General features: G+C 49.4%; 1 protein-coding gene across 20 annotated transcripts in view; it reads right to left on the bottom strand.

Moving 5' to 3' along the window:
* Wnk2 (WNK lysine deficient protein kinase 2) overlaps nt 1–13,222 on the bottom strand; it is a 114,386-nt gene that overhangs the window by 27,336 nt on the left and 73,828 nt on the right. For all 20 annotated transcript variants that reach the window (XM_076573284.1, XM_076573296.1, XM_076573289.1 and 17 more), the window contains exons 13-19: nt 12,585–12,881; nt 12,116–12,165; nt 11,086–11,254; nt 10,902–11,018; nt 6,193–6,363; nt 6,037–6,082; nt 5,325–5,444 (exon numbers count right to left, since the gene is read on the bottom strand). In XM_076573284.1, the coding sequence (XP_076429399.1) occupies nt 5,325–5,444; nt 6,037–6,082; nt 6,193–6,363; nt 10,902–11,018; nt 11,086–11,254; nt 12,116–12,165; nt 12,585–12,881 (970 nt within the window). The remainder of the gene's footprint in view (nt 1–5,324; nt 5,445–6,036; nt 6,083–6,192; nt 6,364–10,901; nt 11,019–11,085; nt 11,255–12,115; nt 12,166–12,584; nt 12,882–13,222) is intronic.

Below are 13,222 nucleotides of genomic sequence, written 5' to 3' on the forward strand. Positions count from 1 at the left end.
CACCGGCCTGCTCAGTGACCCAGGGTTATTATTCCCTTTGGCATTTCTTGAAGAGATTTTACAAAACTGGTGTTAGATCTTGTTAGTGTGTGTGGGAGTTTGCCTGGGCTTGAGGATCCTTTGAGGGAAATTTGACCCATTGATTCTCTTTCTAACAGATCTGGGGTGGTATATCTTTTCCATAGTAGGTAAGTTTTAGCAGTTGGTGGATTCTGCAGAATTAACTAGTCCTTCTCATTTAAGCTATTTGGTCTACATCTGTAGGCTTGCTCATTATCTCCAACAATGCCCTTTATCCGTTATGTTTCTTTCAGTCCTGAGATTGATATTTTATATCTTTTTATGTCAGTTTTACTAGAGGTTTAAAACTTTACTGGTTTTATTTTTCCCCAAAGAACCAGTTTCTGGCTTCATTGGTTTTATCTGTTTTACTTATTTGTTCATTTTAAATGTCATTGACTTCTGCTCCTTATTCTCCTGGTTTTGCTGTCTTTTGGATTTATTCTGTGTTCACTGTCCTCATTTTTCAAGGTAGAAGGTTGTGTTATTAACTTTTTAGTGCTATAGTATTTCCTTATAACTTTAGCTACATCTCACAAAATTTAATGCTATATTCTTGCGTTCATTCAAAAATGTCCTGACTCTCCTAGGACTATTTTTTTTTCACTGTAGATACCATGACCTGTCACTCAACTCTTAGTTATATTCTATCAGAGATTGTAATCAGTATAATGTCCACTTTTTTTCATGTTGGGTTTCTTTTTGTAACTCAGGGTAATTGCTCTACATGTCTGAGAAAGAGTGCATTCTGTCCATGCAGAATGATCTACAAATGTCAAGTAGGTCAAGCTGGCTAACATGGCTGGTTGTTCTCTTCCTGAGAGAGGTGTGAAGGCCTCAACACAGTTGCAAATCGTCTGCTTCTGCTTTTAGTTCTGGTGGTTTTCCCTGTAAGATTTTATTATTTTGATTTTTATTCTTTTGAAGTAGGGTTGCTGGCTTCAAACTGGTGGTCTCCTGCCTCAGACTCCCAGAGCTAGGACTGCAGCAGGCTTGTGCCACCACACCAGACTTAGTTCTGTTAGGTTTGAAGTTCTGTGACTAGATGCACTCATGTTTAGGGCTCTCAATGTGCTTTTGGAAAGCGATTCTTTAGTGAATGTGGAACATGACCTTTTTTTTTTTGTTTGTTTGTTGTTGTTGTTGTTTTGTTTTGTTTTTCAAGACAGGGTTTCTCTGTGTAGATTTGGTGCCTGTTCTGGATCTTGCTCTGTAGATCAGGCTGGCCTCAAACTCACAGAGATCCGCCTGGCTCTGCCTCCTGAGTGCTGGAATTAAAGGCGTGTGCCACAGCCACCTGGCTTACACACTTTCTTTTAAAAAAAAAGTTTTATGTATATGAGTGTTTGCCCACATGTAACATAGATGTGAACCTCGACATGTGTGCCTGGTGCCTGTGAAGGCCAAACAAGGGTGTGGATCTCCTGGAAGTGAAGTTACAGGCAGTCGTGAGCCACTGCATGGTGTTGGGGACTAAGCTTAGGTCCTCTGCAAGAGCAAGTGCTCTTCGCCACTCCTAACCACCTCTCCAGCCCTCGCCCATCTGTGTACCTAATACACTACTGGAGTTTCTCGTAGACACATCTGCTTAATCAAGTTGTGGGTTTCTTACCCCATTTTCATCATCTGTGCCATGTCATCAAGACATGGTATTTTACCTGCGTAAAGTCTATCATTCTGTTGTTTCCTAGGGATTTCCTTCCCCTCTGTTTTTTAAGATTACTTTTTTTTTATCTTCATTTTCTCTTTCCTCTGTTTCTTTTAGGCTATTTGATTTTTATCTATTAGGATTTTGAGTATATCTTTTTGAACAATTCTTTTAATGGTTATGCTAGGAATTCCAAAGCACGTCTTCAACTCTGCAATCTTCTTAGACTGGGTTGGAACACACACTCACTCAGAGCCCTTCAGTTGGAAGGCGGAAGCCTTATGAACACGAGCTCTCTTCGCCTGCCTCCCTGCAGCTGTGTTGCACATCTGCATACGTGGACAGCTCATCTGCTGTTACGGGTCTGAAGTTTCAACCGCCACCTTTCAAAGGACTCAAGAGGAGAATGGTCTGTTACACACACACACACACACACACACACACACACACACACGTTCTTCCTTTGTCCTGATGGTACTACCTAGGATTGTCTCCCTTCTGTCTGAAGATCTTGAATCTTGCAAAGTAGGTGCACTGACGGCAAATTCTCTTAGCCAACTTATTTGAGAATGGCAACAGTGTATCTCTGTCTTTAAGGGGCATTTTCTCTGAAGACAGAGCTTGGTCATCAGTCTTTCCATTCACCACCTTTCAAATGCTATCGGCGTGCTTCTGGACATCATGGCTACTGCTGAGAAACCTGCAGCCACGTGGATATCCCCTTCCTTTAGGGGACACATCATTCTGCTGACTGCCTTCACCTTTTCATTTTTAGTTTCCAGTAGACTATCGCCGTGTTCAGGCATGGTGTTCTCCAGTCTCGCCTGCTTGGAGTTTGCTTAGCTTCCTGAGGACCCAGGTTCTGCCCCTGGGCAATCACAGAGGTGCTTCAGCATTAATTTCTCTACATCTTTTTTCTGTATGTTTTCCTCTCCTGAACCCTGGCATGTCAGAGGCTTCAGCAGGTCTTGGAAACTCTGCTACTTTACTCTACTTTTCTTCCCTGTGTTCCAGTCAGATAATTTGGATATTTTAATTTTTAGCTCTAAAACTTATATGCATTTGTTTCTTCTCTGTATCTGTTTTTCACTGACACCTTCTTAAGATTTATGTCAAGAATATGATTGTTCAGACACATTTATAATGGCTGCTTTGGGCTTCTGGGTCATCCGGTATCTGTGTCACCTTGTCAGTGGTTAGGTTGGCTTTTTCCATGAAGCTGACTGACATTTCCTAGGTTTCTACTCGCCAAGTAATTTTGTTTCTATTCTCAATATTTTGAATAACATATGAAACCTTAAAGATTTTTGGCTGCTATGGTGAATGCTGGTATTTTTTGTTTTAGCAGATGGCCAACATGACCAGGAGTAGCAACCTGCAAATGGCAGACTGCTTTCCACGGCTCATGGTTACAAGCTGGTTCAATTTTCAACACTTATGCAGGACTAATCTATTTGAAACTGGTACAGTCACTTAGAGGCCAGTCAGGAAACTAGGTGGGGTTTATCCCTTAGCTTAGTACCCAGTTTTATATGCTAATTGGGGTGCCACCCGCACACATACACACACCAGCTGAGGGTGCATCAAAGAGTTCAGCTTAGTGAGACTACATTCCAGGTTTCTCCCATTTTGTGCCTTTGTGATATTCTTGTTCCCTTGGACTTCCTGCTCTGAACCACTGGTCAGAAACCAGCCAATGTTATGACTGTGCCAAGAGGGCCAGGCAGCAGAGAACAAAAGAAAATCAGTGGGTTTCAGGTGTGTGCTCCTGTAGCTCTAGAGCTCTTGAAGTTCAGCTAAATGCAGGCCCCCGTAACTTGCTGCTTCCCCATAGAGTTCCCTAGGCACCAGAGTTCCTCTCTGCAGGCCTGCCTCTTTCAGCAGGCCTTGCCCTCACTGGGACACAGCTGCAGCAGGGCCACACAGAGTGCCTGCACTTTAGACCTCTTCTCTCTACAGTGTGACAGCTGCAGCCTTATTCAGACACTCCTGTAGGATGGGAGATGCTCTCAATGGAAAAGGGGCCAAGACTGGTCTTGTATCTGGTTTCTGTTCCCTACTAACTAAGGTCTGATACATTTCCACTGTCTTCAGATTTCCAGTGCCTTTAAAGTGTAATTTTCTCTCTCTTTCTTTCTTTCTTTCTTTCTTTCTTTCTTTCTTTCTTTCTTTCTTTCTTTCTTTCTTTCTTTCTTTCTTTCTTCCTTTCTTTCTTTCTTTTCTTTCTCTCTCTCTCTCTCTCTCTCCTTCTCTCTCTCCTCTCCTCTTCCTTCCTTCCTTCCTTCCTTTCTTTCTTTTTTGGTTTTTCAAGACAGGGTTTCTCTGTGTAGTTTTGGTCTCTGTTCTGGATCTCGCTCTGTAGATCAGGCTGGCCTCGAACTCACAGAGATCTGCCTGGCTCTGCCTCCTGAGTGCTGGGATTAAAGGCATGTGGCACCACTGCCTGGCTAAAGTGTAATTTTCATAATTCATCAAGTTTTTTGGTCCTCCTCTGTGGATAGTTAATTCAAATGAACACATCTGTCACCCACTTCTCCATTCAAGACCCCCACCATATACAAACTTGCTATGAATAGTTTCCAGGATCACTCAGCATGTAGATAAGGGTGAGGATTTAACTCCGTACTCTTAGCCCCACATCTCTATTCATTAATGACATGCCACACTGTGGCACTCCACAGTCCTACCCCATGACACACTGAAATTTATCCACCTTGTGACAGGGCTTTCCTTGGACCATGGAGCATCCATGTGTAAGAAGAGGAAGATGGAATGTATGAAGAGATCCTCGTTTTGAAAGTAAGTCTTCCAGGGAAGGTTGCTGGCCCCTGGCTTCTCAGGCTAGGCTGAGCCCATGCCCCTGGCTAGAACACAACTCCTCTCAGTGTAGAGCTCACTGGGTTTTACTATTAAGATGACCTTTTCCCAGTGGTAACAAATCTCCAAAAGTACAAAGGAATTCACTGGAAACGTATGATAAGGAGAAAAGGCTAATTTACATATCCTTTTATGAATGTAGCATGATGGAAACCCAAGTTATTTAATAATCAGCTCTTTCTTGCCAAGTGATGAAGATTTAAACCTAAGTTTGTTCCAATGACTTCTAAGTATCATAAAAATCAAGACTTAACCAACAGTGCTGAGGGCAAGTTTACAGACATCTGTGGGGATAGGTGCAAGCAGCCTCAGGAGGAGATGAACAGCACCATTATCCACGTGACAACTGAGAATTAGGTCGTCTCAGAATCCCACCTCCCCATGCAAAGCAGGGTTCAGAGAGCCTGTTCACCGTGGGTGTACTGTAAGGTGACAGAGACAGGCAGCAGGATCACTAGGTAGCACTGTGTAGGAAGGGCCGGAGCCCATCAGCACACAATCACCTGAGCGGTGAAGATAATACGCCAGCTCAAGCCCATGCTGTCTGGTGGCTGATCCAGGAGAAAACAGGGAGAAAGGGTAACATGGCCCAGTCAGCTGCCCTTTGGGGGGACAGTATGGAGTGGCAGCAGCAGCCCCTTGAATGATGCCGGGTACCCACCACATCCTGGGACAGGCCTGCATGGACGGGAGCCCCTAGGTTGCCACAGAAGGGGGTCTGGGCTCTGTGTACGCCTACCTTGGCTGGCTTCTGGCTGTAAGGAGCTTAGAGGAAGTGGAGGTGATGACTCAGAAGTGTCTGTCGCTGGATGTTCAGCCACTGGACAGATGATAAACCACCTCTTCCCCGTGTGCAAGACTGAGAAACAGAGCATAAAGAGGTGCTGAGAGGGAGCCAGTACCTCTAGGCCAGGGACCCTGCTACTGTACCAGACCCCACGACAAGCTCTAGGAAGTGCATTCCACCTGTGGAGGCTCCTCCAGAAGGAGTGGGCAGGGGATTCAGCTCTCACTTATAATCCTGAACAGCTTCACTCTATGACTCAGGTGGCCCTCCAGGCCCCCTGATAAGGAGGCCTTAGGGAAGGGCTTCCATCTGCTCCTCTCAACCAGAAGGGCATGGGGTGGGAACTCAGCTCGGGGAGCCTCACTGGCAGCTGCAGACTCTCAGAAGAGCCTGGTTCAGTTCTTGGGGTGCCTGTAGCACCAGCCTGGAAGGGAGTGATGGCAGCTAGTAGTTAGTGGCTGCTGGGACAGGGTGGCCATTACCAGCTGAGAGAGCCTCATCACCACTCCCACAATCCTTCCGGTGCGGTGGCCAAAGTCCTTGCTGCTATATGCTCAACAGAGACCTTCAGGCAAGTGCCTGCGTTAGGGCACCGAGGGTGCGGGGAAATGGCTCTTCCCTAAGGCTGCCTACTCCGCCAGGACAGCTGCCGGGACAGGCTTACCGTTCTGCTGATAGACAGGGGCGTTGGCTTGGGACTGTCCGTTCTCCTGCATGAGGGAAATGGAGTGCAGGTCAGCAGCCATGCCCACGGAGAGCTTATTTCTGAGCCTCCTGCCTGTTGCATCTACCAGCATGCCCTGGGGACCTGGGCTCTCACCTCCCCCGTGGCCAGACCACAGGTACCCAGGTGTGGAGGGCTGGTCCCTGTGTCAGAGCCATGGTCAGCATCTGTGTCCTCACTGAGCATGTCTTCCGCCTTGTCCATGACATCCTTCATCTGTTCGATGAATGTCTCTCGCTCGGCGGGCAGGATGAAGTCATGCTCTACCTGCAAAGGGACGCGGGACTGCTGGTGACAGCCTTCCATAGACCATGACTGCATGGGGGCTCTATCGGGGATATACATACCTCTAACCTGCCCTAGGTCCCAAGGGAAGGCATGACAAAGGCTGTGTCCCCTGGTCAGAGCTGAACAGCCGAGGGAGAAAGCGGACGGCCCCAGAGACACAGGAACGCAGTTGAGACTGAAAACGCTACCCCACACAACCAGAGAGTCCCATGTGGCACTGCTTTCCCAGAGCAAGAGCTGGTCATGGAACCCCAGGCTAGCCCAACAATCTCCAAGAAAGATAGGTGCCCCAGTCCTGGTTCTAGTGGAGAGGGCCTAATTGGGACACAGCACTAGACAAGGAGCCACACCTACTTTCCCTAGAATAATAATAACAATTATTATTATTATTAATTATTTAAGACAGGGTCTCACTGAGTAGCCTTGGCTGTCCTGGAACTCACAACATACACCAGGCTAGCCTCTAACTCACATAGATACCCTGCCTCTGTCTCCCAAGTGCTGAGGTTAAAGGGAAGCACCACTGTGACTGCTTCCCCAGAAATCTGACTGACCTTCTTCACAAGTCATCTTCACAGAGCTCTTGCCCTATAGCCACACGGCTCTTCTAAATGCTAAGTCCAGGCAGCTCTTTCCAAGATGGCCAAGCTGGGCTCAGCTGAACCGACGCTCTGGGTAGATGTCTGGTCCTGCCTTGCTGCTGTCCCACTAAGAACAGCACCTCCATCTCTCCAGATAACAGTCGTGGGTCTTGGCAGCCAAGCACAGGGCTGTGCAGCATCCGCTCATGTCAGAAGGTGTCCTCCTGGCAGGCCAGGACTGAGTCCAGGAACCCACGGTTCTATATTGCCTCACTGGCTGGCTCCTCATGGCCAAGGAGCTCTTGTGGAATGACTGTCTTCCACCCCTCACCCAGCAGTGGGGACAAAAGCAGCCCAGGCCTGGGATGTGGGGGAGACTGGAAGGCACCATAGCCTGGATATCAGGGCCTCTGGGCTGGGCTCACCAGAATACGGCCACTGTCCTTAATGTTCCTGTGGGTGGCCTTGGCCCACTGTGTCTTGGCTACCTCAGGCAGATTCAGCATGATTTGCCCCTCCCCGTACAAAGAGCTCCAGAAGAGAAGTCAGCTTCCTCTTTCCCAGGGGTCTCCAGTATCTCTGCCCTTTCTAACCACAGCATTTCTTCCCATCCATACAAATGTGTAGCTTCACACATGCCTGGACCATCCGTCCTCGGTGGGTGGCCCTGTAGCTCCTACAACGAGACAGCTGAAGTGCAGAATTCTCCCAGCCACCTAGGCAAAACCCCCGTAGCACGGCCACTCTCCCAGGCGAGGCTGAGGCTGCCCTCGGGCAGCCTCGGGCAGAGTGCAGAGGAGACAGAGCACCGAGGTGTGTGACACAGGCAGAGGCATGCAAGAGCATATGGAGTGTTCTAAATCTGTGCAAAATGAAACAAAAGCTCCTACAGCTTCCTGATAGGTGTATGTTTCTTCTTTTTCAAAAGAAATTAAAGAGATCAAAAATAAATTTAAAAATAAAACAGAGGAAAAAAACTAAAATTTCAGGGTTCAAATATAAATTTAAATCAAAGCCAAGTTAATTCAAACATCTGGTTTCCTCTTTACAACGGTCTACCAGGGTAATGAGCCCACGACCCAAGCAATGGAGCATCCCTCAAGTGGTAAGATGGTCCCAGATGGGGCAATGCTTGTCTGAATAACACCTGTGAAGATTAATATTACCGAAATCAAAGGACTTGGAATCACGTAGGAGACAAACCTCTGGGCACGTTTATGATAGAGTTCCTACCTTAGGCATACTGAGGTGGGAAGATTCATCATAAATGTGGGAGGCACGTTCGTGGACTAGAGTCCCAGACTGAATGCAAAGGAAAAAGGTGGCTGGGCACCAGCTTTCCTGTCTCTCTGCTTCCTGACTGTGATGCAGTGTGAGCAGCTCCTGTTGCCATGGCCTTCAACACCATGCTGTGAGCTAAACACAGCTTCCTTGCTGTTGTCAGGCATCTGTCACAGCAGTGAGACAAATACCTAACACAGCACCCCATCCACCATCTACACCTGTGCTTCCCTGGAGATAAGTACCTAACACAGCACCCCATCTATACCTGTGCTTCCCTGAAGATAAGTACCTAACACAGCACCCCATCCACCATCTACACCTGTGCTTCCCTGGAGACAAGTACCTAACACAGCACCCCATCCACCATCTACACCTGTGCTTCCCTGGAGACAAGTACCTAACACAGCACCCCATCCACCATCTACACCTGTGCTTCCCTGGAGACAAGTACCTAACACAGCACCCCATCCACCATCTACACCTGTGCTTCCCTGGAGATAAGTACCTAACACAGCACCCCATCCACCATCTACACCTGTGCTTCCCTGGAGACAAGTACCTAACACAGCACCTCATCCATGATCTACATCTGTGCTTCCCTGGAGATAAGTACTTAACACAGCACCCTATCCACCATCTACACCTGTACTTCCCTGGAGATAAGTACTTAACACAGCACCCTATCCACCATCTACACCTGTGCTTCCCTGGAGACAAGTACCTAACACAGCACCCTATCTACCATCTACACCTGTGCTTCCCTGGTGACAAGTACCTAACACAGCACCCTACCCACCATCTACACCTGTGCTTCCCTGGTGCATCCTGATGCCTCCCACCCCGATGCAGGAACAGGGAACAAGGCAGAGGCCATCAGGAAGCAGGGACTGCACATGGACTGTCTGTGCACTTACATCCTGCTTAGTTGGGGAAAAGCTTTCCGATAACTTGGCTTTAAAATGTGTGATTCAATCCTCTCCACAGTTCACAAGAAAAAACACAACAGAATGAGAGGAGGGAGGGTCAGGGCATCCGGGACCTAAGACTAAAAAGATGCAAGTTTACAAAGCTCAACAAGATAACAACTGACCGAGAAACTGTGCAGGGGCCTTTCATGTGTGGTGCTGGAGAAGATGAACACACACATACATGCATTCGTGTGCGCGTGCGTGCACAAACACAAACACACACACACACACACACACAACAAGCTACTGAAAACAAGTGGACAGGAACGTGTGGACACAGAATTCCTAATCACTGTGCTGTGAGAGCAAGAAGGGGAACTGCAGAAACCGGGTAAGTGGGCAGCTTGGCAGACAGGGGCTGGGGGACCACTTCATGGGCATTTTTTGCATTATTATTGTGCTTCTATAGCTCAGTCTAGAAACGTTTTTGCCCTGCAAGTACAAAGACTTGAATTTGATACCCAGGACTCACACAGAAAAAGAAAAAGGAAAAATCGTATGTGATGGCATCCTTGTAATTCCACTCTTGAGGAGGTGCCTAAGGAACGGCACCTAAAGTTGTCTCACAGTCTATACACCCAACGTGCACACATGCATAAATAACACAAGGTACATATGTTGTGGAATGCTTTCCTCCAAGCATAACAATCACATAACGTAACATCTTAACAAGAGCAGCCGTGACTACCCACATACGACTCTCAATCAGACCAGGCCAGTGCACATCCCACACGTTTGGAAAGCACAAAGTCCTACTGTCCTCAGTCAGTGGCTCCGCAGTGCCCCTAGGCCTGAAGGCAAGGGATGGTCTGAGCTTCATTTGCACAAGAAACAAAGCTATGCATCTACAGCCTGCCTGTCTCCTAGGCTCTGTGGAGGTTAGTTACCTAGAGGATTAGTCTGAGAAGCTTACACTGTTTGCCAATATGGTCTAGCAGTGTATGGGCCCACAAGAATTTCATAGCAGAAGACAGCTGAAATATTAAAAGCTAAATAACACCAAATATTCCATGATAGATGGCTTCCTCTAGAAAAATACCTTGAAATTTCTAGGTATAGCTTTAATATACAGCGCAATCTCTATAATATATTCTTTCGGCCTGTAAGATGGGTGAGTCCATCCTGCCAGTCAATGTCTTCTTCACTTTCATAGACAGATCCAAGTTCTCCACTTCTAGTAGGGCTAAGTGCCGGGGACAGAGCAGGATTTTCTGGTAACACAGGCTAGGAATCTAAAGAAGTCTGCGGGTAAAAAGGTGCTCCCAGTGGGCTCTCTCGGGCAGTGGAGGCGCTGGCAAAGGTACAGGGACCAGGGAAGGAGTACAGGGCTTGGGTCTGTACTTTCAGAAGCCAGGGAGGCTGACAGACAACTCTAAGCAGGGACTGCAGGACCTTTAATGCTGGGACGGTTTCCATTTGCTTATCCAGGTCACCCAGCAAATTCCTCCTATTCTTCTAAAGGACAGGAAGAGGTATGGCTAACATCCCTGAATTGTCCTCACACAGAAACCACCTGCAGGAAGCTGATATTCTTCTACCTGGATACCCACAGCTCTGGGGACAGCTGTTAGGCTCTGGGCCTAACCCAGAGGCCCCCAAACACCTCCACCGAACTCAACATGTTAACTCCTACAAGAGTCTAAGGACCTCAAGGAGGTGGCCTCATCCCCTGACCCAGCCTTACCATGTATGTGGCAATCTCATCAGGAGCGTCCCCATCAAGGTCAAACTTGAAGGTCACCATCTTATGGTTATGCGTTTCCAGCTGACATTCCACCATCTTGTCCCCCGTGTTACACACCTGCAGGAAGTCATGATCAGATTGCAGAGGACTTCACACCCATGTGCCCCAAACCACAGCCACTCACATTCAGAATAGTGAGCCGAGGCCGGCTGGCCCTCTCCTGCCGGGAGCGCGCACGAGTGGACCTACGGTGGTGTTTCCGGGCAGCCCTACCCTCCAGCCTGCCCCCTCCAAAGGTGCCTTCACAGCCGTCACTCAGGTCTCTTCCAGAGGTAACATCGGAACCTCCAAGGCTGAGGGAAAACCGAGAATGTTAACAGCATACCTGGATCAGCAGAAAATCCACTCTAATCAGTCCAGCCTTGGGGCTTCTTTAAGTGGCTAGGGTTGTGACCTACAGAGATAGCACCCAGCTTGCAAGGGGGATCCCGAGAGCTCTCTTCCTCCAGTACCCATCCTGAACCACCCATGGGCCCAAGGGAAGTGCCAGCTTCCCAGTGGCGGGCTGTATGATCGTGGTTCTCTAGGCCTTTTGCCTCTGAAATGGGTCTGCATGCCTCATTTTCCCCATCTGAGCAAACAAGACATCAGGAACTTTAAGTTGCTGTGAGGACTGTGGAGTCTGCCGAGCTTCCTGAATACACAACATCCAGTCTTCTGGGATGATGGGATCCACAGCTACCTCCCACACCCACCTCAATAAGGAGGACACTACCATCCCAGAGCACAGGAGGAGAAACCTGAACACCTGGGTCTAGGCATACCTGAGGCCACTGAGACTCTGCCTAATGCTTTCCCCTTCTGGAATGTCCTCAGCACAAGGATTAGTGCCAGGACCCACAGCTCAGCAGGGACCAATGACAACCAGAACTCTACCTGGAGTGACAAGGACTAGTGCCAGAATCCATTGCCCAGCAGGGGCTGACAACAACCAAGATTCATCCTGGATTAACAAAGACCTTCTAGAAAGATGGGCCCTGAGCCACGACTGGGTCTGATTTGGAAAAGGGGGGCAACGCCTGTTAAAAGTCCTGGTAGCGTCCTGGCAAACTGGGGCAGGATCTGAACAAAAGCGCCAAGCAGTGCCGGGCTGGGCCAAGCTGGCTCCCAAGCCTGCGCCCCCCACCCATCCAGAGGGCAAAGCAGAGCAGTACCTCTCACAGCTCTGTGGGGGGCCAGGGGGCTTGTCTTGCGAGGCCTGCTCCTAAAATAAAAACCGGAGTAAAAGAACAGGGTTACATTGTGCTGACCTACCTCCCCTTGGTGAGGCCAGACACAGCATGCACCTGCCTCCCCACCTCCTCTGAGGCTCTCTCCACACAGGGCCCAGTGTGTGGCGGGGTGATCTTGAAAGGCTTAGAGGCGAGCAGATTCCTGAAACCCAGGGTTGCTTCTTTCCACAAATTGCTAACCTACTTGGATCATTGCTCTAAAAGGACACACAGGGTTTGTGAGTGCCCTGTACACACTCTCTGAGGAAAACCCATCCTCTCCCTCCTGATGTGGGCCCGTGGAGACCGAGAGGCAGAGCGGCTTGGAGTAGCTGTCCCAGAGCACGCTGTGCCCCCTTCACCCCTAGAGCCGAGCCCCCAGGTGGCTTGAGCGGGGAACAAGGGCACACACCTCTGGAGCCACTTCCACCGTGAGCTGGACAGCAGGGCAGGGACCCGCGACCGCAGGCCCCGTGGGCAGAGGTGGGTTTGTTGGCGGGAGTAGCGTCGAGGTCTGGGTGGGCACGCTCTGAGAGGCGGCGGCCACTGTGGCGGCCAGGGAGCCGGGGAGCTTGGGCAGGAGCTCGGGGGCAGCGGGCAGCAGAGCCTCTGGCAGAGGAGGGGAAAGGGCAGCAGGCGGCAGGGACACAGCAGACACTGGAGCAGCGACATCCGCCGTGTACGGAGGAGGAGGGTGGCCCAGCAGGACCTGGGGGCACAAGGGAGGAGAACGCAGGCTGGGTACCGGAGAGCAGCGGTGGAGGCCGTGCCCAGGCACGTCAGTGAGCACACAGGTTTGGGAGGATTAGGGACGCCTCTCTCTCTCTGTGGTCCACACGTTCCCCCAATCCTTGTCTTAGAGCACAACTGGAATGTAGACATGAGCCTGCCTCCCAACACACTTCCGTGTGGGAATGCACAGACCTAGACTCCTAGGGACTCAGAAGAAGAGTCAGAATGCAACACACACTTAGCATGTAGGCTGGGCTCCGGCTGTCTCCTCGGGACATCAACCTCCGGCTCCCCTGGCTTTCTGTGCAGTTCAGAGCC

The sequence above is a fragment of the Peromyscus maniculatus genome, chromosome 5 (assembly GCF_049852395.1).
Source record: "Peromyscus maniculatus bairdii isolate BWxNUB_F1_BW_parent chromosome 5, HU_Pman_BW_mat_3.1, whole genome shotgun sequence".
Taxonomy (NCBI): Eukaryota; Metazoa; Chordata; class Mammalia; order Rodentia; family Cricetidae; genus Peromyscus; species Peromyscus maniculatus.